This window comes from Periophthalmus magnuspinnatus, chromosome 1, assembly GCF_009829125.3.
Source record: "Periophthalmus magnuspinnatus isolate fPerMag1 chromosome 1, fPerMag1.2.pri, whole genome shotgun sequence".
Classification (NCBI taxonomy): domain Eukaryota; kingdom Metazoa; phylum Chordata; class Actinopteri; order Gobiiformes; family Gobiidae; genus Periophthalmus; species Periophthalmus magnuspinnatus.
The window spans coordinates 9,182,064-9,209,488 of NC_047126.1; the positions used below are offsets into that span (position 1 = coordinate 9,182,064).

Genomic DNA, 27,425 nt, shown 5'->3' on the forward strand with positions numbered 1-27,425 from the left:
TAGAATTTTGATGGGATGTTTAAATCCATTTCAATCCTGTGCTGCAATGAACTAGATTACGTTAGATTAGATTAAAATCCAGCTATCTGTTCTGTTTTTATTATCACAGTAAAAACAGAAGTAGAGGTCAGAGGAATTCATTTGACTTTTTTGTATTAAATTCCACTGATGAAAAGTCAGTCTTGTTTATGTTACTGAAATAGTTATTCAAAGCAGGGTTGCCACGTCTGCGTTTTTTTTCTGCGGAATTAGGCGACTTTTTAAGAACTAATGTGGGTGAAAAATATTGTCGACGGGTTTGGCCAGAGGTATTTTCCACGTAAAATGTATTTATTTTAGAATAATCCTATTGAAACATCCAATTTCAGTGACAAATTTTCATATTCAAAGACATCGGAGCCCCTGACGAGCTTCTATTTGTGCGTGTGGGTTGGGTTGCTGAAGCCTGGCAACCCTGATTTCGAAGTAAATTTATTTGTTGTGAATATTCTTTGATTGGATATGTAAACCCATTTCAATCCTTTGCAGCAATGAACTAGATTAGAAAATGAACTGTAAGTTGAAAATCCAGCTGTTCTGTTTTTATTACGACGCTGAACAAGTCAAACACACGCATTCTGTTACCACTATTAAATGTTTGCAGGCAGATGTGAAGAGAACATTGAAATATCATTATCAAACTTTGTGAACATGTAGTGCTATGTCAACAATATTCATTTCCTCCACCTTCAGATCTCCGCCCACTTGTCTTTCCTGCACGTTCTGCTTGATATTGAGTACATGACATTGCGTTGCATGTAAAGGTCATGAATTAAAATCCATCTCAACCGTTTATTTTTCCATTGTACTCATGTTGTGGTTTAACAAAAAAAAATGCACAACTAAATACCAAACTAAAGGACTAGACTTTTTTCATTCCAAACGCCACACAGAGCTGTTCTATGGTGAGTCCATCTGTCTGCGGGACTGGTACTCATTTGAATCAACCATCAGGGACACGGGCTGGACACGCTCTCACAGGCTGCCAAACTCCAGTCTCATTTTCTCGGTAAAGCGTGGCCATTCCCTCTAATCATATTCAAATTTTTTAGTGACTAGATATGTTGATGCCTTGGATGCAGTCTCCATGTGTACTTCTTATGCCAAACTAAATACTAGCATAGTGTGAACAAGTCTGAGCTCCCACCCACTTAGCTTGTACATTTGGCAACGTGGGCTCCATCACAGCAGTTCTCTGGCAGATATCTTTAAAAGAACAAGGAGGGAACAAGCGCAGGAATCAGCAGATGGAAGTGTGGGTGGAGTGTCAGTCTCTTTTGTTGAGAGAAAAGGGGAATAGGGAGCTAGAGAGAAGAAGGGAGTGAGAATGAGAGAGCGAGTTAGGGGAGAACTATCCAGCACTCGGAGAACAGAGTCCAAGGCTGTTTTTATTCAGGCTTCATGCTGGGTGTGCCATTCCAGTCCAGATCAGGAAATAGCTCGGCCTGTCAGTCAAAACTAGCAGAGACTATGCAGAGTTGGACGAAGTGTAACCGCACACAATGGTGTTTCGAAGGACTGAGAAATGAATATGGACTTGTGGGTTTTTGGTGTTTTTCAGTGGTATCATATTTTCACCAGTCCTATTCTCCTAGACTATATATAATGAGTATTAACATGTTTGTGAAACCCTGTTATGATGTCCATAATGTATCTAGAGCTGTGCAATTGATCAAATTTGTAATCAAATCAAGATCTGATCAAATCATGAATAATCAGCTTGAGTTTTTTGAGGGACATGTCAACAGCCAGCCCTTCGTCTGTAAAAGAACATTGGTTGGAGCAGAGTTCAGAGAAATTAATTAGACTGTTTTTGTTGATCTTGTCTATGTTACTGAAGGTCTGCATTTTTTCTGCAGAATTGGGCAACTTTTTAAGAGCTGCCAGGGGTGAAAAATTTTGTCCGCAGGTTTGGCCAGAGGTATTTTCCAGGTAAAATGTACTCATTTTAGAATAATCTTATTGAAAGTCCTGAATTTCAGTGACAATGTTCATATTTAAAGCCATCCGAGCCCTGTGGAGCTTTTATTTGTGCGTGAGAGAGGGGAGGGGGCGTGGCTGTGTGGGGAGGAGGCGGTGTTGTGTTACCGAAGGAGTGTTACTTTTATAAATACAGTAGAAAATCCAGTCGCGGGGTACGTTCCACGGGTTTTTGGCGTTTTGTCGTACGCTCTTATGTGGGCTGGATCACAGAAGCCTGGCAACCTTACTTCAAAGTCATTTTATTTGTTTGGAATTTTAAAAATGTAAACAAAAATTCAATACACGGATTTATTTTCTATTTTTTGCCTTCTCGTCAAGCCCTAATCGTATCTTAAAGCATAGCCATCTCCCCATGAATCAAACCACTCTACACTTCCTCCTCAGCATTCTTCGCTGAGAGCAGATTTTTCTTTCACAAGTGAAACACTCCTCCATTGATTGCAGCAGCTCTACCCAAAGTCATCTTCTTCTCCTCTTCTCCACGTCCTCTCTCATCTGTCTCCGTCTCCATCTCTCTGCAGTAAATTACCCAGCTGGGCTCGAGCCGTGGTACCTAAAATCTTCTACGTGACGGAGAAGGCTTGGAACTACTACCCTTACACCATCACAGGTAAGTCCCACCTTTTCCAGCATTTTTTCTTGCCCTTAAAATGTGCTTTTTCTGCTATACTATCTGAAGTCGAAGGCACAACTTTAACAGAACCTTTTCTTGTATTTCTCTATTGTCTCAACTGGATCTCTGCTTGTCACGGAAGAGTACACAGTGAGTGTATCTTTTTATTAAACTTGTGTAATATTTACCGTCTAAAGCACTTTCCTCTTGTTTGTGAATCACTGCAAATAAAAGGAGGAGATGACGGCAATGTGACAGTAGTGACTCATTGTTTGTCCTTTACATTTTTTTGCAGTGTTCATTTTTACCCAAGTTCTCCATCCACATAGAGACCAAATATGAAGACAACAAAGGCAGCAATGACCATGTAAGTATACACCATAGACTGTATAAAGAAATGGACTAAGTGTGACGTCACCCATAACGTTCAGCTTCAGTCAAATGAAGCTCATCGAGGCCAGCAATTATAGGCAAATTTGGAGCCGAGTTCCATATTAGGAATTCTGACTGCGAGCAACGCTGTCAATCAAACCTGTTGCTAACGGTAACGGGAGCAACCTCTGTGAAAGAAGGCGCCTGATTTGTCTCCTTATTGATTTTCATATCTTGATTTACGGACACACAAGCTAAAATGACAAACCCTGACAGCAGCAGTTACAGAGAGAGGGGCAACAGTTTTCCAATGTAAAGTGAATAGGAGCCAAAGTCGACGGACCCAAAAGCGCGCCCACGCTCACTTTCGGTTAGCTATGTTCATTTATATCTAATGTCTATGGTATACACATGTGTTTTGATATACATTCTTACATTTAATTGTAAAACCTTTTATCCTCATAAGGAACGCGGCATATTTTTAATCGCTCGTTTTAACACAGAGGCGGACATATGGCTTCAAATAAAACACTGATGCTACATGAGTAGGACCATTTGGCAGTTAGACCTTTCTTTAACAACGTGGACAGCTATATGTGAGCTTTGAACCTCCGCCAAAAACTCCTCCACTTGTTGGATAGACTAATTTCATTTAGGCAGTTGGCTATATTTTATTACACTCTGCAGTTTATATGGGCATTAGTCATCCAGTGAAAGGCTGCCATTGCTGGGGCAGTGAGTATAAAAAATAGCAGAACTGCGCGCACTAGACAAATGGCTTGAAATGTATCACGGCAGGAGGCCAACACATTAGTTTTTATAGTGTCTTACTTACTATTATGTCAGACTGGCAGGGCTTTGCCAGTTGTTGTATGAGGCACAAGCCCCCTGTATGCCCCGTGTCTGATTTAAAAACCACATAAAGACACAGATGGGGAGTGAAATGGACAGACTGCCACACTGAATCACTGTAATGTTTTGATAGACGTGTATAATCAGCGACAAGACAAGGTGACAGATTAAATACTAATATATTGGACCATGTCCCAAGTGGTTTACTGACATGGGAAATTTTTAGAAGATTATGAATCTCCATTAAAAGAAGGCTACTTTAAAAAAACAACTGAGTACTGCTGTCTCTTATAGTGTTATTAATGGAGCGTTTATTCACTAGTTATAATGACGATGATGATGATTTCGTGCATTATTCATTCACGCCACACTTGGTAGTCAGAGCTGTCCTGGGGCAGACTGACAAACAAGGCTGCCAATCTGCACACACTACTTTCGTACTAGTCAATGTGGGTGAAGTGTCTTGAACATAATGACACAGTTTCTGCCATTGGTGCCCCACTGTGCCACCTGGGATTCTCAGCGGCCTCCCATTCAAGTAATAACAAGGCCGTGTTCTGCTTAGTTTCTGAAATCTGAGAACATCTGGCTTACATCTGGTATCTCTGAGCGTACTCTGAGTCCCATAAAACGCACAATCCACGTGAATTTACTGAGATTTGAGTAAAGCTAAGATCCTATGTGCCTTTTTCTTTTTCTGTATTACTGGGATTTGCTCAGTTTGCATCTGGTGCAATATTTAACCAAAGGAAGAGTAAATGAAGATGTACGGTCTAAAGATGAAGGCATACAAATTGAGCACTGTCCGGTTGCCGTAGTTTTTAAACATATTGCCAAAACTGAGCGACCTGTGACTATTTGACCCAACGTTACCTTTTTGTAGTGTTGTCTTTTTCATTGAAAGCATTGTTTTCTTGGTTTGTACATTATTACCCATCATCACCAGCCCTCTTTTATTTTCACACTCAGCAATCCTCTGTTCCCCCCCTCCCCTCTCTCTCACACGCACACACACACACACACATACATTTACCCATAAGGCCCCTCGCCCTCACTCACTCTTATCTGTCGTTTGTCAGTGTTTACCTCCTCCACTTGTGCCTCTCAGCTCCCCGCTCTCTCGCTCTCGCTCTCACGGTCCGCTCTTTCAGTTTGCTGCTCTTGTATGCACTGGCATGTCACGCCATTGCACTAGCACTTTGCCTCTGCATGGTAAAGCACACTGTATACATCGAAGCAGTAATGGATACACAAACGCACAGTAACATGGGTATAAGGTCAAACGCATAGACTGTATATATAAAAGGACATAGCTAACCCGCTAGCCACCATGTTCCAAATGGGAAGTGATTATGGGCGTGTGTCCGGCTCCATCGACTCTGGCTCCGATTCACTTTACATTAGAAAACTGTCGCCCGTCTCTCTGTAACTGCTGCTTTCAGTCTTGTCATTCGGTCTTTTTATTTCGCTGTTGTGTCCGTAAATCAAGACATGAACATTAATAACAGACAAGTCAGTTGCAATCATTCCCCGAGGTCGCTCCCACTAGCGTTAGCAACAGGTTTGATTGACAGAGTTGCTAATCGCCCGCTCTTTGGTGCTACGATATTCGCGATCAGAATTCCTAATATGGAAGTTGGCTGCCTATAACTATTTGCCTATAACTTCTAGCCTCGACGAGCTTCATTTGACTGGAGCCAAACACTATGGGTGACGTCACACACACTCAGTCCACTTCTTTATACAGTCTATGGCAGGAGTGTCAAACTTATTTTCACCAAGGGCCACATTAACAAAAGGGTTGCTCTCAAAAGGCCAGATGTAACTATAAGGCACTATAAATATAAGTAAAATAAATGCAACTACTTTTAAATCATCTTAATTAACAGTTTCTATATTTATTGCTTAATCAAGTTACAAATAATGCATATGGATTTGCACAGATATGAAAACATGGCTGTGTAACTGCATCTCCTGATTAACTGATATTTTAAGACAGTAATTCCTTTTAATTTACCTTGTCGCGGGCCAGATAAAATGACATGGCGGGCCACATTTCGCCCACGGGCCTTGAGTTTGACACATGTGGTCTATGGAAGTTATGCTGTTTATATTGTGATTTATAGACGAGGTGAGCAGGACAGATGACATGAGCAGCAATGGGCCTGTTCATTTAAACTCTTCTTATACATTCTGTTTGCGTACGTTTCATGCTTCTTCCAGTGTCTACTTTGTTCTGCGTTAAACCGAACTGTTATGCCTCAAAAACATCAGATAAAAATGCAGTTTAATGTATGCCCTTATCTCCATGAGCGTGCCTTCGCTATAACCGTTAATGCTTCATAAATCCAGGCGCCTCTGACATTGCCGTAGCACACGTGGGTCATGTCCTTGACGCGGTGTATAGGAAGTGAATATTCAACATTATTATACAACACTAGTCATAAGTTTGTGTACATTGTTTGGAGAAGATTTATTTTGTTAAAGATCTTTGCCGGTGGTGGAAGAACAAAGCACAAATGGTAAAGAACTTGAGTAGAATTTTTAGTTATCTGAATTTTACTTGAGTACATTTTACAGTGGATACTTCTTATTTTTACTTGACTACATATGAGTCTATGTATCTGTACTTTCTACTCCACTACCTTTTTTAACCGGGCTGAAAAGTAAAAAGTACTACATATAATTTGTGGGGTTATTTTTACCATGTTTGTGGTAACATCTTGACTAAACTTTTCAAGTTCAAGCTTCGAGCAAACAGAAATAAATACACAAAACTCTCAAGAAAAAATAAGAAGTTTAATTGCTTCTGTTCACCAAAATATGTATCCTTTTAATAAGTGTCACTACATTTAACACTTTAACAAATTAATAACACTTGTACTTGTATTTTTTACTCTATAAATACATTTTTAAAGGGTTATTAAATACTTTTACTTAAGTAGATCTTTTCATGTGATACTTTTACTTGAGAAACTTTTTGCCTCTGTATCTGTACTGTTAATTAAGTAACAAATTTGAATACTTCATCCACCGCTGGCCTTTACTTATAAATACTGTATAGCAAAATCTTAATAATAAAAGGGCTTGCAGATTACATGACTGTGCCTAGAGTGCCATCTGCTGGTTGTAAAGAAGATGACAAAGTAATGTTTCAAATTGTTTTACAGATTTTCGACACAGAGTTAAAGGAACAAGAAAGGGAGATATGTTTTGTTGACATTGCATATGATGAGATCCCAGAGCGTTACTACAAAGAATCAGAGGTAAGCATGTTTCTTGTTGGGAGTGAATGTAAAAATCCATATGGAGTCCTGACACTGCTATCATTTAGAGAAATTAATAAGGGAATTATGCAGGTTTATCCAGGTCATCTGATTTTATATTGTTGGTTATGTGTTGTCTGGAGGGGCTGATGTTTGCGTGAACAAGCCGTGTTCAAGACAATTGGCCTGTCATGATAATTACTATATCAACTTGTCGTTCAATATATAAAACAAACATGGAACAATATATTTTGGGGCTCAGTGTTTATCGTGAGTACATTTTATTTAAAATAGTGGGGAGAGTTTTGCAATTTTTGTTGTATTATGGTAAGATTTGAGCTGTCGAGTGTTTAATAAGTCACTTCTATGAGTTATTGCTTCATTCTGCAATCTGCTGTCTATTTAACAAAATAGTTTACTGGGATTATCCTGATTTACAGTTGTTTTTTCAATGGCATAAAGTCGTTTCAATTTAGAGTTTATCATTTATTTCTCTGTAGCAATATATTGTGCTTCAAAATGTGTTATTGTGACAGGCTTAGAAGACAAATCTGTTTTATCTTGGGACATACAAGTTCTGTTCTAAACGTGTAAAATTAATTTCTTAAATACAAACAATAACTGCGAGTAAAAGGACTGCACTACTTGTTTGCTGTCTTTTGCAGGATTTGCGATACTTCAAATCAGAGAAGACGTCACGAGGGATGCTTCAGGAGGGCTGGAGGGACACTCAGGAACCCATCATGTGTTCATATAAGCTGGTCACCGTCAAGTTTGAAGTGTGGGGTCTGCAGACGCGGGTCGAGCAGTTTGTGCACAAGGTCAGGGAGATTTTTATCTAACTTTAATCCTGGAATCTGCTACCTGCCCGTCTGCATGGAGTAATAACGTTTAACCTGGAATGCTACACAGTATGGGATTAAACTTATCTTTACTGATCAAAAATACCTTGAACGACATGCATTCCTACTGTGAGTGGAGTTGCCTTTCCGCCGATCTGACCTGTACATTGGCCTGTTTGTCTTGATGTCGTGTAAAGCTACATTTTAGAATACTCCATGCAAACCAGTGACATCTCCATAGAGACAAGAAAGTGGCATAAATGTATATCTTGAACATTACCGTGATTGTGATTTTTGTAGCAGTAACAACAGTAGTTTATATTTTTTGTACGTGTTTCCGTAGGTGGTAAGGGATGTACTGCTCTTGGGTCACAGACAGGCCTTTGCGTGGGTGGATGAATGGATTGGTAAGTAATTTGTGACTTATTTAGATTTAAAATAAAAAGAAAATGAATATGTATTGTTTTACATAGCTTATGAATCAGCATGAAATCACACTTTTCGTTCTTCTGCATCTAAACATCGTCATTCTCACCTTTTGTTGAGCATGCTAGCATTCACAGCTATTCTTTCATAACGATTCAAACTAATGAATTGTTGCGTTCTGGGCTAGGGAAACGCTCTGAGTTTGTTCGTGTTGATTTGCCGAACACAAGCACAACACAAAACGAGAACAAAACGACAGCATTCACAACTCCGCAGAGCCGGTCTCTTAACTGACCAGGCACTGACAAACAGAATCTTTCATCTTTCGTTGTCGGCATAGCAACCATGTGTCACATACAAAAGCGGTTACATTAGCAACAGCACATAAACAAAAGTGTCAATTCTGAGCTAAACACAAAATATCAGATCATTACACTGTTTTATAATTCAGAGCTCGGAATGAAAACGCATGAAATCGTTGCACTAATATACTGCTACCACTTCTTCTGCAAGATTACATCCCTGTTCTCTGTTTCTCCCCCCCAAATCATGCTACAATATTTTCCCCCGCCTGGCAACTTGTGATGAACTGCATTGTTCTAACCACTGAAACTCTGGGCACATTGACTCTGTACCCTTCTTCTGATTTTTGGGGTGTGCTTTTTAACACTTTGTTGATCTCACTTCTGTGTCTTGGGATGGTTGTTCACTGGATTTGAGCTTTTACTAGATCCAACTTCAAAGCATGGACTAACCCTGGTTGTTACCCCTTCCTCTTCCTAAATTGAAAAAAAATATGAAGACTTAAAAGTTTCAACCCCCCCATTCCACACCTGCCCGTTCTTCCAGATATGACTTTGGATGACGTGCGGGATTACGAGAGACAAATGCACGAGAAAACCAACATTAAAGTTTGCCTTGAGCAGCCAGAGCATTCCACCACAAACTCCCCTTCACTGGATGAAATACAGATCCATGACAAAGCAAGCGTATGTCATTTCATTTTGTCTTTTTGCCATTACATTATCTTTCTCATTTCAAACTTCAAGATTGATGAAGACAGTGTGTTTTAATTAGGCTGGTCCCAGTCTTACAGTGACAGCGTGACGTTTCATCATTGTTTTATTGGTGGTTTTCAGAGAGGAGCAAGAGCCAGTTTTCCCTATTGATTACATTGTACTTTACCGTGAAATATTCAAAAGGTAAATGCACAAATGTTGAACCTGATCGTGTCTATTAGCGAATCAAGAACCCACTGTATTATGACAAAAACCTACAATTTAACCTACTATTTAACTATTCATTTTAGCTGTCCCCATCTGTATTAACTATTACTAAAGTGTGTTGTGATGTCATCTGAAACCCAAAATTCTTAAACTTTTTACCAAATGTAAGAAAATTGTTAAATGGCTACAAAAACTAAACCTTATCCCCAGACTCTGAAGACTATCAAAATGGAGATAGTGTTCATTCGATACAATCATTGAACCATTAAAGGATTATAGTGACTCAAGAAGGAAGCAACTGGACGTATGTGTGAATTATGTCATGGTGAATACATAAATAACACAATGTTTGATGTAAAATTCATGTTTGGTCTATTTTGAATCTGTAAATGTAATATGTAAACAAACATCAATACATTTTAATCTTTTCACTGTAGACATGACGATGGATGAGGTCCGAGAGTTTGAACGCACCATCCAGGAGGCCACCAACCAGAAAATTGGGATGTTTCCACCGTCTATCTCCATCAGTGAGACTCCTCTGTCGTCCTGTGCCCTGACCGGCCCGGCCAGCGCCCCTTCCACCCCCATGTGCACAGACGCACCCGAGTCCCTCTCTGTGCCCAAAGACCGCCCGCGTAAGAAGTCCGCTCCAGAGACTCTGACCCTGCTTGACCCTATCCCATCTGATGTCCCGTCTGATGTCCTTCAGGGCTCCTCTCTGGCTCCCAACTCAGTGTCAAACCATGTCCAGTCCTCCACACCGCCGTCCTCCAGCAGCGAGCTGGCTCAAATCAGAGAATAAAAGACTTGAGTCTGTTTATCATAAATTTGTCCTTTCTACTGTAGCTTCATGAGACCAACTTTCCCACACCAGTGCCCAAAAACCTTACATTGATTTGTATCGATCCAGAACGTAACCACTTCAAAAGTCTTCATCTGTGTCATTGAATCCATTGGCAGCTGTTAATCTAGCCACCCTGACGTGGCTGCCTTCCAGTGTATGTTTGAGTCCATCCTACTATAAAGTATTCTCTGTTACATCCCCTTCGGAGCTATTAATACTCATTAATAGCTTTTAAACTATGAAGTAGTTGCCTTATCACCACAGAGACAGTGGTACTCTTATTATTAACACATTTGCTGACAATGTGCCCAAATCTATGACTGTTAAGCATGGTCCCTTTTCAGTCAGTAGTTACTATATGAAGACTGTGTTGAATTGGTGATACAGAATAGAATAGGATGGTAGTAAAGTACAGTAGTATTACATCAATTATTGGAAAATACAGCCAAGTAACCTGCTATTTTTGCCATTTAAACAGGGCGACTGATCAGATTGTCATTTTGGATCTGAATCAGTGACATTAAAGGATGCAATATTATTACAATCCTTAAAAAATCCTCAGGTATCCCCGACTATCTGTCTTATGTTTGGAAAGGCACGGATACAGGCGTAGGTTTTGCATTTTATACCTCGACAGTTAATCCAGTTCAGTGACAGCACTAGGCAAATTAACACTTGTTTTTGCATCTGAAAAAAGCATTGGAGCATTTGTTTATCTGTATCCGTAGCAACTCACTTGTGATGAGCATGGTCGTTCAATAGGTTGCGTTCACGTTTAAGAGTTGTTAATTTTAGGGAGACTATAGCTCTATGGGAAATTCACTCTTTTTGGAAGAAATATCCAAACCCTTGATCCATAAATGTTGCACCTTATCATTATGGATGAGGGACTGGCTTCACTTAAAGCTTAAAGTTCTTTCAACTGACAAAGCGGTGCCGTTATTCAACAACAGTTATGTAAAAATACACTCACTTTTATTCATGTGTATTATTTATGCTGATAGAAGTTGCTGAACTGTTTTTTTTTTTTTAATGCAGATAAGCCCAGTGATGATAGATACAAGCAACTGCACCGTCTAGTGGTCAAACAAGTAAACTGTAACGTATAATCATCCGTTACGTGACACATACGTAAAAATATTAATAGTTAATCAGATAACTAAAGCATGAAAAACAAGCTAGCAAGTTCACTCTTTTATTTCACTCCAAATCACTGAATCCATTGAATTCTTCATCCTCTATAATAACTTATAATACAATAATGAAGATGTGAAATTCTATACTATAATTTCACATATAAGTTGCATCTAAGTATAAGTCGCACTATCGGCCAAACTGTGAAAAAAAGTGCGACTTATAGTCCGGAAAATATGGTAAAACTACGGCCTGCCCTCCCGCTTAGATTTATGAAACCACATGTTGTGCGGAGTACTGTGCCCTCACGTGAACACAACCTATTTGTGAGGATCGATGTGTTATGTTTTATACAGTGTTTCCTGAACTGAATACTGGGCAAGTATTATTTGATGTCATTGTACAAAATTGTAGAACTGCCTGAATGATTACAAAGCGGTGTAAGGGCATTCTGGGGTGCTTTGTCCTTAGGAAAGTTAAGGAAGGCTACTTGAATTTCAGTGGCAGGTGTTCTGATTTCACTTTGATAATTCTTCAGTGGTCACAAGTTGACTAAAGCTGTTTATTTGCAGTAACCATTTATGTAATATTGGGAAAACGATCTTTACCAATAGTGTTGCATGGGATTCTTATCAAATATATATTCCATGGTTATTTTGTATATACTGTAAAATGGATGGACTGGTGCAGTATTTAGTGCAACAATATGAACAAGTGAATGCCAACGTTGAAGGTCTTTATACATTTTGTCTATAGCCTGATGGGAAAGTGAACTGAAGTGTAAGCATGCCCAGAAAATATACTGTAACCTTAGGCCTACAAACTCAACCCAGTGCCTCTGCATGCAGCTGTATTATAACACCCACATAGGTAAACCAAATCAGTTTTAGTCAAGAAACTGAAAATTACAATGCATTTACTTCACCGTTTCATTTGATTATTGCCAAAAGATTCCTCAAGTCAATCATATTCAAAGGCATAATCAGACTGTCAAGCAACAGGGCTAACTTTTACTACTTCAGTTAGTGTAAACATGAGTTCCTCCCATTTGAACTTAACAAATGCATTTTGCACTTTTTCCACTTGTTTCCAGACACCTTATTTGACAGTGAAGGAATGTGTTATCTTACAGTTCTGTCGGACCAGTGTCAGATCGTAGTGAGTCTTGCCATAAAAAAAAACACTGTCCAGATTTTGTACAGTTTCTCACATGCTTTTGCTTCAAACAAAACAGTAGCTTTTATCTGTAACTGTAGCTTTTTCATTATCTTAAAATCTGTATAATGGATTAATGGCCCCCACACACCACTCAGGCAAAACATTATTGAAAAGATTACATTTTCCATGATGGAGCCTGTAAGTTTATTAAGCAGCTCATGTTTTTTTTTATTTTAATCAGAGAAGCTCATAATTGGCAAAAGGCAGTGACATTAGTATCAGTATATTACTTCTAAAGTATCAGTGTTCAGGGACTTAAACATTCAAATGCATCCATGTATCGCTTCAGAGCAGTGGTTCTTTACCTTGCATGAGCTCATCCTGCCTGTGCTCTACAGGTGCTTTTAATGTTGTGTCTACAGGCTGCTATATTACCTTAAAGCTGACAGATTGACTGAAGTGCAGACCATTTCTGTTGTCAGGAACACAGAAATCCAGGGAAACACTCACTCTCACACGGGCCATTAACGTTCATGCAAATTATCCAGTTGTGTAAGATTTAAGCTCTGCTCTGTTTAAAAGAGTAACACTTGGGGTATTGTATATATTGTTAATGATAACTATAGTAGGTTTCTTACTATGAAACTTGTTGCATTGCTGTGACATGAATGTGTGCAAGAAAAGAAGGAACTTATTTGGAGAATAATTTGATTCTTGGTGTAGAATGAAGTATCTGTATCTATGAAGTGGCTCAGCTCAGACCTCTTCTCGTTGTAGTGATGCACTTTGACGCTGGTGACACTGCAGGGCAAATCCTTATTAGTTGTGTTTCTAAACGTTTTATTTACAGTGAAGTGACTGTTTTCAGTGTTTACTAGTTCATTAGAAACAATCAGGTTTTTTAATTCCTATTTTGTAGTTTTGGTTATGTAATTGCTCGTCTTGTTAAATTGATCATTTGATCTTATTTTTTTCCAATGAAAGGACCAAGATTTGATTTGAGCGTGCCCTGTCTCCTCCCACAGCTGTTGCTTTGCTGGATCTTGTTATGTACAGAGTCCGCCTGGTTCTCTAAAGTGCCATTCTTGTTGCTGATGGAAGTGGTTCTGAGTTCTTCCACAGTTTATCGGTTATATTTTTACTGGCTTTTGTTGTTTATGGTTCTTATGTTTTTGGAAATGGATAAATAAAGTTTATTAGCTATTCCATCACTTGTTGTTTTCTGAACTCATTGTTCGCCAGTGTGTCAACTTGATTTCAATCTGTACACATTAAAACCATATTGAGATTGGCTCCAGTTTAGTAGCCTTATATGGTTCTGGAAAAGTGGACAAAGTAATCCAATAACCTGCAAAATAGTTCTTTTCCTTGTATAAATGGAAAAAACACTACAGTGCACACAGACTGAACATCATAATCTCAAATGTAATAACACCATCATATATTAAAATCACATTTTTTACAGGACCTCTTCCCAACAAAATATAAAATTAACAAACCAAAACTGGAACTGAGCAGTGCCTCAATGGAAGAGCATGCGCTCAGTAACCTGAAGGTGTGTGGTTTGATCTTAGTGTAGACAGCAGTACGATGGTAATGATAATTAAAAGGATTATTGTAGTGGCATTACTAAAAGTAGGGCTATGATAATAACAGTTCACATCTGTCACTCTGTTTAGGGCTTAGGGTTTTTTTATGATTGTATGAGTCATATGAACTCCAGCCAGAACCCAGTGTGCAGATGGTGAATCTCAAGTATGTTGGTATTTTCTTAATATGAAATAAGTGATTTACAGCCCTGGTTTCATATTCATATTATCAGTCACCACAGTTTAATCATTATATTTTAGCACTGTTCATTTAAGAAAAGCATAAGCTATTTTGATCACATTTGATCATATTTCCATGGAAAAAGCTGAACACTCAATATGTATGTAACTTATTTCATTTACAAAATGATGAAACAGAAACAAGGAACTAAGTCTTTGTAAAAAGATGAGAGTAGAAGTAAAGATGACGTAACTTTCTTACCAAGGGCTATATTCACACACAGATGTCATGTAGGAACAGTTGTTTAGAACACATTACTTGATTAAAACAATAGATATTTCTTTCAGTTTGTAGGTTTGTTAGATAATCTTTGTTTTTTTTTTTTTTTACATATACAGTATATATAAATTCTCTTAATACCACCAAACCAGAGGCAGCAGCAGACTGACCCACAGAGGGCGCCTGAGGCTCACTGAGTGCAGACCCACGGCTGTAGAGTTTGTTGTGGTGTTGGTGACTGGAGCTGCTGTCGTCGCCACTTTGGCCTGTCCAGTACACAGCTGCACGTTCCCTACTTTATCCAGAATCTTCAGCTCTACGCTCTGTGAACAGCAGGAGGCGCTGTACGTTGCCACAGTGATGTTTACGCCCCCTGATGAGGAGGAGGTGGTGTTCAGGGTCCCGCTGCCCTGGCGCAGGGTCACACTGTCTATGCCCGTCCCATTCACACCATCGCTGATGTTGGCGGTGAGTCCCCATTGAGAAGAGGAGCACACAGAAGAAGAGCAGTCTCCTGTTGTACTGACCACCTGACACACGGGCCGGGTCGTGTCCGTCACCTGTACCAGTCAAAGTAGTGCATGATATTATCCAGAAAGTAATAATAATCTACAGGCTGTATATTGTTTGTTATTTGTTGAACAGTATTTTATGAGACCTACAGTATATAAAGGTCACATATGACACAAAACTGAATCTTGTTAGGTTCAAACCATGTTATAATGCTGTTACCTCCTCAAAAACATACTTGGAGTTCCACCTTGTAATGCCAATAAGTGGTAGTTTTCAAGTTAACCGCTACCTTTTACCTTTTATTTGGTAGAGACTGGCACTTCTAAGACTGAAATCACGGAGTTTAAAAACACAATGGAGCACTTCCTGTATTACCAGATGACATCGCAAGTTGGAGCAGAGTGTTTTCTGTTTGAGAAACGAACTCGGACTAAATATGTAGGGGTTTGTGTGTTAAACGTGTGAGTGAAACAACACACAACTCCAGATATGTTTGTGATGAGAAAAAAAACATAACAGATGAGAAAAAAGCCCTTTAAATAAGAACTATAATAAAATATAATCAACCCAATTAATTCATTTCCAGTGATAAACCTTTTCATAATTCTATAGGTTTTAATAATCTAATAGCAGCTTATTACTTCTAACACTGCCACTAACTGGGCTGCTTTGCTAATATTAAAAACAATGAATTACTGTAACTTTTTGCAGGTTTTAGGTGGGTGGTCAACAATTGGATGAAAAAATACAAATATTTACACATATAAATTCACCTTTTGACTAGAACTAAGATTCAAAAGTGGCAGAAGAAAATAAGGTTTTTGTAAGACTCACAATGACCATGAGTTGACCCGGCTCCAGACCTAAAATGGATGATGTTGTTCTTACCTTTGCAGTCACAGAAAAGCGGAGCACGGTGTAGTTTATGTCGGAGGCAGCGGAGTCCTGAGCGGTGATGGTGAGGGTCACATCTGTCCCGGACGCCGCACTGGAGGGGACAGTGATGGTGACCGTGCCGTTGGCCTTGCCCTCGCTCATGCTGAGGGAGGACGGAGAGCTGGAGGAGTAGCTGCGGTCGTTCTGGGCCTTGATCGAGAACGTCCCAGAAGCGTTTGGATTGACCGCCCCGTTGGACATGGAGGTCACAGTGAATGGGACGGAGAGGGAGGAGCCGGGTTCAATGGAGGCGCTGGTCACTTGGGCCTAGATATAACAAACCAAAGTATTACAAGTATTACAGTAAAGTATTTGCTAACTACATTGGATTATTTCTGTTGAAGATGCTCTAAATAACTTTTCAGGTTGAGAGTCCACCTCCATTGAGATGTTATTTGCCTAGAATGCTCCACTGTATGGCATTAACCATATCTATTTCCATGGAGACGATCAGCTCTATGGATTCGCCAGGTCAAATCTGTGGAGAAGTGACCTCCTCGTAGTAAAAATACACGTTTTTCAAGTTTATTTTAGCAATAAGAACGCATTTAACTGAATACAAAAGACTAACAATAATACATTTAATGCCATACTGTGGAACATTCCAGGCACATGACGACCAAATTGCGTTGTCCCACACCTGAAAGACTGCAGAGTGCATCTTTAACATACATAATCGAACCTTTTGAAGTGAAATCTGAATAAAATCTTTCTCATTAAGTTCATGTTAAGATAAATTTGGAATCTTACGGTGACTGAGATACTTGAAGACTTTATCTGAGTGGATGCTTGTCGCTGAAAGCTGGTGGGTGTTGCCCTCGTGGTGGCGGTGGCGCTGTCCTCTCCTTTTATACGAAGCACAAAGTCTCCAGATGGGATGTTAGGGAAGAACACAAGAATGTTCCCATCACTCTGCGGCTGTGGGGTGAGTAAAAAAAAAATACAGTATGAGCTCCACTGTGATTTTATCTGATCGCATTTTGGATGGACGACGGGACGTGCCTGCAGTGTTCCATTGACCTCAGTGGGTCCAGAGCTGTCGTAGAGTGTGACCTCTGTGATTTTCACCGCGTCACTGGTAACTGTCACCAACACTGTAGCGTTACCACCTATGAAGAGACAAACAAGAACGATGGAAACGTCTTGTCTTGACTTGGTCTGATCTAGGCGTGGTAGGGCATCCAGGTCATCACCCTCTGCCCGAGTCGTGTTCTGATCCTCGTGTCCTTTGCAGGGATATGTTCTCCTTTTGGTTAGCATGTAGCTACACACGTGGACAAAACTGATGGTACCCTTCGGTTAATGAAAGAAAAACTCACAAAAGTAGAAATAAATAAAAATTCTATGAAATTTAACCAATGAAAAGTCAGACATTGCTTTTCAACCATGTTTCAACTGAATTATTTAAAAACCGAAGGGTACCAACAATTTTGTCCACGTCTGTAATTTACCAAGGATATACACGTGTATCCTCTGCTGCTTTATTACCCATAATGCACCAGGAGAATTTTAGAAGAAAAAATAGAGTAGCATGGATTTCTATTGCTTTTAAATTAACTCAAGTTGAAGTAGAATAAATTTTAATAAGTCATAATAATTCTAAAATAATAAAACATTGGGGAGGGTAGTGGGTGTTTTGTGTGTGTGGGGGGGGATCACTACTACGGCATGAATATGTGACCCCTGCTCGTTCTTTCTTTCTAAAGCCTGTTCCATTAGTCATGTTTTTGAGGCAGGACACTTGCCTTGAAGTGGAAGGAACTGACTTTTGAGGAACTGATTTAGGAAGAAAGTTATGGTACATTTGAGGAACAGCCAGTGTACAAGTGCAATAGAGAGGTCAAATGATGATGTCACTGCCAGGTCCAATCATAAACTTCACAGCTGATTTCTGAGACAGACTTCTTGAAAACTTTGCTAAGCACCTGGTCCCTGCAAAACCATTGGTCCTTCAACTGTCTCTCTCCAGATTGGCTCCTTGGTTGCTATCATACTTCAGATTCAGGTCAGATTTCCAAATTTGTCCCTATAACTGCTCGCCTCGATGATAATGTTATAAGTAACGTCTCACTTAGTCCATGTCTGTATACAGGCTATGGTTTAACTACAAATAATCAACCACAAATTAGTATCACATTTGTAAATAATGTAGTAATAATCTATCATAACATACGATTACCCGTGTGTATATCTCACTAACTGCCGGTCATCACTAATCCTATCTTATCTTAGCCTATCCTAACATCTTACCTCAGCGTTTCTCGTACACTTTCTGTCACAAATATAACCATAGATCCATGCTTATAATGTTGTTAGCTTTAAATGACTGCAATCTCTGTTTAATGTGTGATGTGTCATCGCTAAAAAAGAGGAAACTGGAACATGTTTATTGTTTTCAGATGATGGACCTGGAAGTGAAGCTACACGCAACAACTCTATATGAAAAATGTAAGCAATAAGAGCCCGTTTGAAGCCCAGTACATTTTCTTTCTTAATCTTACAGTCCCTCCAGATCTTGCAGAATGCGGATGAAGAAGAAAAAATTTATGAAAACAAAATTTGCCATTGGCGTAATGCAAATATTGGCATATAGTTTACAGCTTTGTGGCCCAAACCTAGTTTAAACACTGCATAAGATAAAGCTAATCTAAATACAACTCAGCTAAAGTCCTATCTACTGATCTAGAATGAGAAAAAGATGCTGTATAGATGCAGAAAATAAGAGCTTATATATGTACCAGTCAGCGGGCGTCCTTCCTTCAGACTGTAGTCTCCGTGAGCTCCCTCGTTGGGTTCAACCAAGTTATAGATAAAGTACACTGAGCTCTGACCTAGACAAAAGCAAGTGCATTGATTAACAACAACAACAACAACAAAAATTATTAATATTTTTATGTTGATTATTGGTTCAGATTTCATGTTTGTTGGACATAATGAGCTTCTCCTTCCACATTTTATCACCGGTCACTTTATAAACCATTACTGACCTATGACCTTAACAGAGTATGGATCGTTGGAGTTGACATCAATTTCCCACAATCCTGTTTGGTTGTCAGTGTTGAGACTTAAGCGCCGGAGGTTTCCTGCTGTGGTCATTGAAGCCAGAGGCCCACTGGACACGCTGGAACTCTGAGAGGCACCTGCATCAGAAATGGACATGATTTATGTGACATTTGCCAAAAGATGATAAATGAACGGGGTTTACCTGAAGGGCTGGAGAGACTGAAGCTGAGAGATGAGCTGCCAGTGATGTAGAGGGTCATGTTTTTTATCGAATCATCCACAGTGAAGTTAAATTTCTCAGGTTTTCCAGGGTTACTGACCACTTGGAAGACATTAACCTGGAAAAGACGCACAAATGTTCTCAGTGTGCTTGAATTTCAGTTATTTACAGTACAACTATCTACCTCAAATATTGCCAAACGTATAGTGTAGCATAACCTCGATTTACCACGTTGACTATTCTTAATTTTTAATGCGGAGTGAGTTTCAAAGGTTAGTTTCAAATGCCCCGAGCGCAGTGTGTCAGCTCACCACTGCACTGGCCGATGAGTCCTCTATAACTGTAGTGGCAGCGGACAGGCCAGACTTGGTGACCTCGATGGCCTGGCCCCCTGAGGCTTTGGCCAGGTCCCGGTACAGCTGAGCATCCGCCTGACTCATGGCCCGGGAAGCCACACCCCCCACACCCCTGCGGCGCCGTGAGCTCAACACGTCTGTCAACATGAACGTCACCTGGAAGACAAAAGGGAAAAGATATATAGACAAGTCCCAAGTAGTTACTATATGTGGTTTTTGGAAGCAACATAATCTGAAGCCAGTCTCAAATCATCGGTTTCACTCTTTAGCATAAATAACGGGATGAAGTTTCTTACCACAGACTTGGTGCTCTCGATCAAAGCGTTGATGGTACTTTTCAGATCAGCATCTTTAGCAGGAGCGTCAGTGAAAACAAAGATCTCAGAGGAAGGAGGCGCAGCGGTCATGGCAAGCTGGCAAGAAAGATACAAGAAAGAACAAGTATTTTAAGTATCTAAAGTAATCTAATGCATTTGAACTGTATACAATCGCAGTACAATTCAGCTTTTATCGTTGTAGAGACACACCTGTAACCCAGACAAGCACATTTCAGGGATATCTCCACCTCCACTTGCTGAGAGCTTGTTGATTTCTGCTTTGAATTTGTCTGCGTCTGTGGTCATTATCAGAGGTCCAAACTCTGTGGGCGTCATACATCATACAAATAAATGAACCTGCTGATTTGAATGGGAAACGTGAACTGTGGACAAATCGTACCCGGGTCATTGAAAGGCACTAGTATATAAGCAGACGGCTCCTGCTGGGATCCTCTCTTACTGTCTATGATTTCAAAAGACACTCGTTTGGCCTCTGCGATGTCGTCGGCCATGCTGCCAGTGGTGTCGATGACGAAGCACAGCACGGTGGACTGGGAGAGGCCCATCAGGCTGCCATGACGATAAACAAACATTTAAAATGACAAAAATTATGATTCGCTAAATTAAAATAAATGACAATAACAAAATATACAGAAAAAATCAACTAGACATGACAAGATAAATTACTGTTTCAATCAACATATCTCAATAAGTCTGATTAAATCCATTTTTTAAACCCATACTATAGCTTTCCATGAAATATGAAATGGGAACACTTTATAATAACTACTCTTAATAAGGCTTAATAAAGCACAAAGAAATACTTAATTCTCAAAGAACAAATGAAGAGCTCAATTGCAAAAATATCTCCGTTTTTAAAAATTGTAACAAAAAAATACATTTTTTGTCAATCTTCTACAAATATTATCAATGAATATATAAATCAAGGAGGGATGTAAGAATATTTGACTTTTGAAAAAAAAAACCTTCTGGACTATATTAAAGTGTAGTTATTACAAAGTGTAACCCGGGTCTCTAAACGTTTTGGCTTCGGGTGTCACATAAAATTGAAATTTTATTTATTTTTATTATAAATTGCCCCTTTACAATTTTTATAATGTATTTTTAGTGCAACTCATTCATTCTTTAATGCTAAAAGTTATATGGAATCAAATTCTTTATTTTTATTTTCCAAAAAAATTTGAAGTAAACTAAACTAAATCCCTGCATTCCGGTGGTTTTGGTGCTATTTTACAGCTTTTTTAATCTTCTCAGCAGCATCATTTATTCCTAATGATGCCTACTTTATTTCAAGAAACTGTCGAAAACAGATCATCCTTAAATAATCTAGCTAAACTATATTTTAAATAGTATTATATATACATTTTATTATTTGTGCATTTATTATTTTATTCTGTGTGTAGTTTGTACTTCATATTAGCAAAGGAATGTTGAGGAGAACCCTCAGTTCTCTCTTTCAACATCCAGAATATGAAAATATATTTATATTGCAAGCGTCCCAGCAAGTGATCTCTGTTATCTTCACTCTTCACTTTGGCCACATACAGCGTCAGTACTTCATGGCAGCGGGGCATCATTTTTTGCTCTGATCATTTTGCTCCACATACTCAAAATTCCTCCTGTGCCTCTGTGCCTGACCTCTGGAGTAACCAATTCAACTAGTGAATAAAATATGACCTCCAGATTGTTTTTTTTTTTTTTTCCCTTTTTCCTTTTTTTTTCCTAAGTAAATAGAATGAAGGAGATTTGAACCTGAGAAAGTTGTTGTCTCCCACAGCCAGCCTGATGTCCTCCAGCAGCTCCATGGTGGCATTCACAGCCAGATCTGCTGCTTGTTGATGGAGACTGCCATGACTGGAGTCCACTGTGTCCTTACTGATGCCTCCTGTGGGGGGCTGTCTACTGGTTTTATCAAAGAACCCTCCGTGACTGCATTTACCTTCAACCCAACACACAAGAAAACAAGAATGCCACTGAACACTGAACACTGAACACAAATGCTGATGTGACATTTGAGGAAAAGTGAAAGTACCGTGAGGTTTTTCTGAGGAGAAGATGTTGAAGTATCCAGAGGTGAGCAGGCCCTGTTGTAGTACATCAGGCAAGATGTTGTTTGTACAATCTCCATTAGTACAGTTTCGACATGTGCTCACATTTGGTCCTACAATAAAGGTTAGAAGAAATCATGAAAAAATATAATGCCCTGGTCAAAGCTGGTATCAAGTTGGAGGATCAAAGCTCAAACCACTGAGCCACTGCAGCCACGTGATGACATGTTATTACAGTTCACACACAACTTGAGTACTTGTCTTTTTTGTGCATCAGGGCGTGAACAATCATGATGAAAGAGATCATATTCTGAAACAATGTGGCCAGTCACACACTGTGGCATTTTCACCAAAAATAAACATCAGGACTGCACCTGCCAGGTTCTCCAGGCTCCGGTCGGGTATGATGAGTGCGCTGTAGGGAGCGGTCTTTCCGAGCTCCACCCAGTTACTGTGACTGTAGAAGTCCTTCACAAACACAGAGACAAGTGCTAAATGATTGAGTCAGTACAACAAATGTATAGACTGTAAATCAAATATTTTAAAGTAGAAAATGTTCTAAAGGAAGTACTACTCTTCATTCTTCCTTGTGGGGAGTGAGTCACTGATGTGTAACCTGTGTGCAATGTGAATGTTTGTGTGTTTGTACCATAGACTGTATAAAGACGTGGACTAAGGGAGTGTGACATCCCCCATAGCATTCGTCTCTTTCGTCAAATGAAGCTGAACTATAGTTTGTACCTGAAGGGTGTGACAGGCTCGTCCCAAAGCAAACCGTCCAGCTACAAAGTTCTCCTGTTTCACGCTGGATTTCACCGCAAACACATCTATGGACGTAAATCATGAGTAAGTGATGATTCTTAAACAGTTTTTTATATGATTCCTGCTTTAAATATGCACAAACCTGAAGTGAGGACCTCTCTGCCCCCCTTGAACGTCTCATCGTCAAAGTGGTGCTCCTCGCTGAGTGCGTAGACCACGTCGACCAGGGCGTTACTGAAGTACATGGAGGCTATGGACGTGTGGTACATGACCGAGGACAGGATTGACGTGGAGTTTCCTGAACATGCTGACTGGACTTGTTCCACTGTCAGCGCATTGTTAATCTGGGGACAAAACAGTTTCACACGTCATTTTAGGACTGGAACAAATAAAAAGTTAATCTAAATAAATGTGTTGTATCACTTCTTCCAGTTAAACAGTTAAATGAACAAATACAGATGTAGTATACTTAATTAAAAGCTAAATTACTTTCTTTGAACCATCAACATAACATAATATGGTCCAATATTGATCAAGACCAATCTAAAACTAGTCAAATGTTCAACTTAAGTAGCTCAGTTGGTAGAGTTTTTGTCCACTTATCCAAAGGTTGGCAGTTTGAATCTCGCTTTTGACATAAACATCATTTGTTGAACAGCCAGATCCAATGTTCCACAGGTTGGCAGTGCAATTCCTTGGGCAAAACACTTAACCCACCTCGCCCCCGGTGTCTGTGTACACTGGTGTATGAGTGTGTGAATGGGTGAGTGGTTCCTTGATGTAGTATAGTATAAATCGCAGATCTTTAGACTGGTAAAATTGGCTGGTAACATCATGTGTAAGTTTAATCTGACTGGACCACAGACCATTTTTCAGTTCCCTCTCATGTGCTCAACACGCAGTCTGAGCTCCTGCAGTGTGGGAGGAGATACAGTGCTCCTTTATGTCAAAATAACAGGTATGAAAATGAGTTTGTGCATCGGTCCATAAAACTGATTAACAACATGGACTAACTGCAGATGTGTGAAGCCTGAGTGATTGTTTTATTGTATATTTTTATCCTTTGTTGTGTCATATCTGTATGTCAATGCTACTGAGCCCTGATCCAAGTCAAATTTCTGCCTGAGGACATGAAAATAAATGAAACCTGAACCTGAAAAGCAGTATATAAAAAGGTGACAATTTACCATTTACTTTGTCCTGACCATCTCATTTTCTTCAGTATTAATATTTGTACAAATTAGTCTCTAGTTTTTAGTATTGATTAATATCTATCATTTAATCCGTAGGAGCATTAATTAGTGTAACCTCAGTTAGTCAAAGAAAATGCAAAAGAACAAAATAAAAATATCACTTATTTTTTCAACAGGGTTCATCAAATTTAAATAAAATTACCGTGAGGTTGAAAGTCCGACCATCAGAGGCTGCGATGTCCCTGCACACCTCTGCGGTCTTCCTCAGGACGGCCTGTCTGGTGATGTCTCGGTGTGTGGTAGAGTTTGAAGAGAAGAGGGGCATGAAGCCACGAGCACCGTCCCACAAGATCAACACTGAGACCACAAACACTATGGACCTGCTCGTCAACATGGTGCACGGGATCAGGAGGCGTCAGGAAAACTGGAACCAAAGAAAGTGAGATCTTATAAAAACAAGAAGAGCATGGGATGACACTTTATAGTAACTACACTTTAATTAGCGTTAATAAAGTATGAACAAAGACTTAATCCAAGAATGATTCAGGCTTAGTAACTACTGAATTAACACCACAACTTCTAACCCTAATTTAAGTTTAACCCCTTAATTAAGTAGCAGTAGGGCGAGAGTAGCTCAGTTAGTAGACTGTTCACTGATCTGAAGGTTGGTGGTTCAGATCCCGCTCTCAACATGAACATCATCGGTTGAGCGGTCAGATCCACTGACCCACAGGTTGGTGTGATCCCAGCTCCCACAGATGAATGCTGTCATTGTGTCCTTGGGCAAGACACTTAATCCGCCTCGCCCCCAGTGTCTGTGTATGACTGTGTGTGTGAATGGGTGAATGGTTCCTTGATGTAAATCGCTTTAAGTGCCTTGAAGGTGGAAAAGAGATATACAGTCTGATTCATGCTTAATTAACAGTTTATTCATTATTATTTAAGTCCTTGTTTATGCTTTATTAAATGTAATTAAGGTGTAGTTATTATGAAGGGATGGACTAAAAATAATTTATATGCAGAAGGAGAGTCAATTATCCATTTGCTTGTTTAATGTTCAGTTTTCGGTCGTTTAACTTCTGGTTGCTTAAATCCACACATTGGTTAAGGCCTGCGGGCGACTGCTGTTGTGACAAAACTGAACTGAAATAGAATGAAATAATTTGCATCATAAATGCATTTCTTATTCACACTTTTTCCATCTGGAATCACAAGAGCAAATTATCAACGATTTGTCACATCTTTTTGATTTACTCAGAAGCATGAGAAGCAGAGTCAGACTTAAATCATTATTTGAAGGTTTTTCGAGAGCCTGGCTTGATAAAATAGACTAAGACTTGCGGCTCCACTTGACTTGAGATGACTTTTTTAGAAAACATCTCTCCATAGACTACAGTTGATACTTTTGGTGCTTCATTTTACAGAAGAAACTCAAACATGTCTGTCCCACTCATTTACTTGTTACCAGAGATGTAACAATAACTGAAATACAATGGTATCATGTCGTTAAATGTCTTGCCATAATATTGGGGCTGGCATAATAAATTGCATTGTTTTGTCGCAGCAACAGCTAAAAAACAGAACTACATAGACCACGAACCATTTCAGTGGATATTACATGATGAAATAACTGTTAAGCACTTTTGAATGTATTCTTGGATTATTCTTTGGATTATGAAAGTAATAATGATGATTAAGGTCTTGTCATGGCAGTATATTTACAAATCTGTTGGCCCATTAGCAAGTTAGGAAGTACAATTTTGTTTAAAAAGCATATAAATTACAAAAATACAATGGCTTACACTTGTAATGCGCTTTTTCAAAGCCTCTCAAAGCGCTACACTATAGTCATTATTCATTCATTTCCACACTTGGTGATGGTAAGCTACTATTGTAGCCACAGCTGCCCTGGGGCAGACTGACGGAAGCGAGGCTACAAGCTATATTCTATACTTTAAAGACATGAAAGGATTTAAAGTCCAAAACAGAGGACTTGGATTTGACTTGGACTTGTGGACGACTGGCTCAGGACTTAAATCAACGACTCGGCCCCACCTCTGATGATTTTATATTTTAACACAGAAAAAAGAAATGTTTCTCAAAGGACTCTCTCAATTATATAAACATTAGACAGTACTAACAGTTGAGTGAGTTTTCTTACCTGAGTATATAAGGCAGTGTCACACCAGCGACGTGACCAGAACTGAAGACGCCTCTTGGATGACTCTAAAACCTTTCTCCAGTTGACAGAATTTAATTTGTTGTCTTGCTGTAGTTACCTGTGTATGTTCTTCTAAATGCTCTTGTCCTCTGCTGCTCAGTGAGGACTGCCCTGTCTTATGATAGTGTGTCCTTGCCTGTCTGTCCTTCATCACTTACTGGTTGCGTAATAACATAGATACACTTCCACTGAACACACACAGCACATATTTGAAACAAAACTCACGACACTGCATCTGGCATCATATTACTCACACATCATTGTTTGCAATTTTATTTAGGAACCAAATAATTGCTTAATGTTGACATTTAATGTGACATTTTGAGGAACCATTCAAAAGACATAATATTGAATTTGGTAGCATAGCACCTAATGATATAATCAGCAGAACTTTATTAACTTTAACGACACGGAAGGATTCATCTTTTAGTAACACAAGTTAGTTTTACATGTACGGTCCATTTAAAAACATATGTCTGATGTGAAATCATGTCCAAAACTCTAAACTTCTGCCTATTGTTTTCCAGGGGCGATGCCAGAGGGGGGCTTGAGGGGGCACTAGCCTCTCTTAGGATGGACAATGCACCTCCATAGCTTCCCCAAAGATTTTTACCCCACTGCAAACTAGGAATTAAGAAACGACCTACGTGTGTATTTTTAACAGGTGCAATAGTGAATAGACGCAAGAAAACTAGTATAAAACTTCCAGAAAATGACTCCGGAGGAAATACAGAGGCCATAGACTGTATATATCTTTATACAGTTTATGATTGAGACACACTTGAGTTGACTTGGAGGTAAATGGTTGGTTTGTTGGAGGTGTTTGTTGCTGATTGACAATGACGCACAGCTGGTGGACACTGCAGCTCAGATTTTCCCAACTGTGAAGTGAGTAAAATCCATTTTGCCACTAGATTTCATATAAAATCTCACTCCAGACATAAGACTTCATTGTTTTATTCCATTCTTGATGTTCGACCAAGCCATGTCTAATGTGGGTAAGATCCATTTTTACATTTACATTGCGA

The 27,425-nt window shown here is 39.4% G+C and overlaps 2 protein-coding genes across 2 annotated transcripts in view; one reads left to right on the forward strand and one right to left on the reverse strand.

The window, feature by feature from the left end:
• Window positions 1–13,969, forward strand: part of LOC117374170 (cytoplasmic phosphatidylinositol transfer protein 1-like) — a 62,750-nt gene extending 48,781 nt beyond the window's left edge. The window contains exons 3-9 of the mRNA XM_033970350.2: window positions 2,544–2,632; window positions 2,778–2,785; window positions 2,931–3,002; window positions 7,030–7,125; window positions 7,791–7,946; window positions 8,311–8,374; window positions 10,057–13,969. Coding sequence (XP_033826241.1) covers window positions 2,544–2,632; window positions 2,778–2,785; window positions 2,931–3,002; window positions 7,030–7,125; window positions 7,791–7,946; window positions 8,311–8,374; window positions 10,057–10,424 — 853 coding nt within the window. The 3' untranslated portion in view covers window positions 10,425–13,969. The remainder of the gene's footprint in view (window positions 1–2,543; window positions 2,633–2,777; window positions 2,786–2,930; window positions 3,003–7,029; window positions 7,126–7,790; window positions 7,947–8,310; window positions 8,375–10,056) is intronic.
• Window positions 13,970–14,941: 972 nt separating this feature from the next.
• LOC117377055 (von Willebrand factor A domain-containing protein 7-like) lies at window positions 14,942–24,573 on the reverse strand. The gene is made up of 17 exons (XM_055228608.1): window positions 24,379–24,573; window positions 23,126–23,327; window positions 22,963–23,048; window positions 22,596–22,689; window positions 22,206–22,334; window positions 21,926–22,112; window positions 20,553–20,722; window positions 20,363–20,475; window positions 20,132–20,248; window positions 19,791–19,991; window positions 19,462–19,597; window positions 19,244–19,396; window positions 18,995–19,087; window positions 17,247–17,365; window positions 17,007–17,168; window positions 16,209–16,523; window positions 14,942–15,367 (listed from the first exon to the last, which is right to left on the reverse strand). The coding sequence occupies exons 1-17, from the start codon at window positions 24,568–24,570 to the stop codon at window positions 14,942–14,944; spliced, it is 2,895 nt and encodes a 964-aa protein (XP_055084583.1). The 5' UTR covers window positions 24,571–24,573.
• Window positions 24,574–27,425: the final 2,852 nt, after the last annotated feature.

Coding starts and splice junctions, on each gene's coding strand:
- LOC117377055 (XM_055228608.1), bottom strand. CDS start 24,570: ATGTTGACGAGCAGGTCCATAGTGTTTGTGGTCTCAGTGTTGATCTTG. Junction 23,049..23,125: donor CAGAGAGGTCCTCACTTCAG/GTTTGTGCATAT, acceptor TTACGTCCATAG/ATGTGTTTGCGGTGAAATCC. Junction 22,113..22,205: donor CTCCTCAGAAAAACCTCACG/GTACTTTCACTT, acceptor GTTGGGTTGAAG/GTAAATGCAGTCACGGAGGG.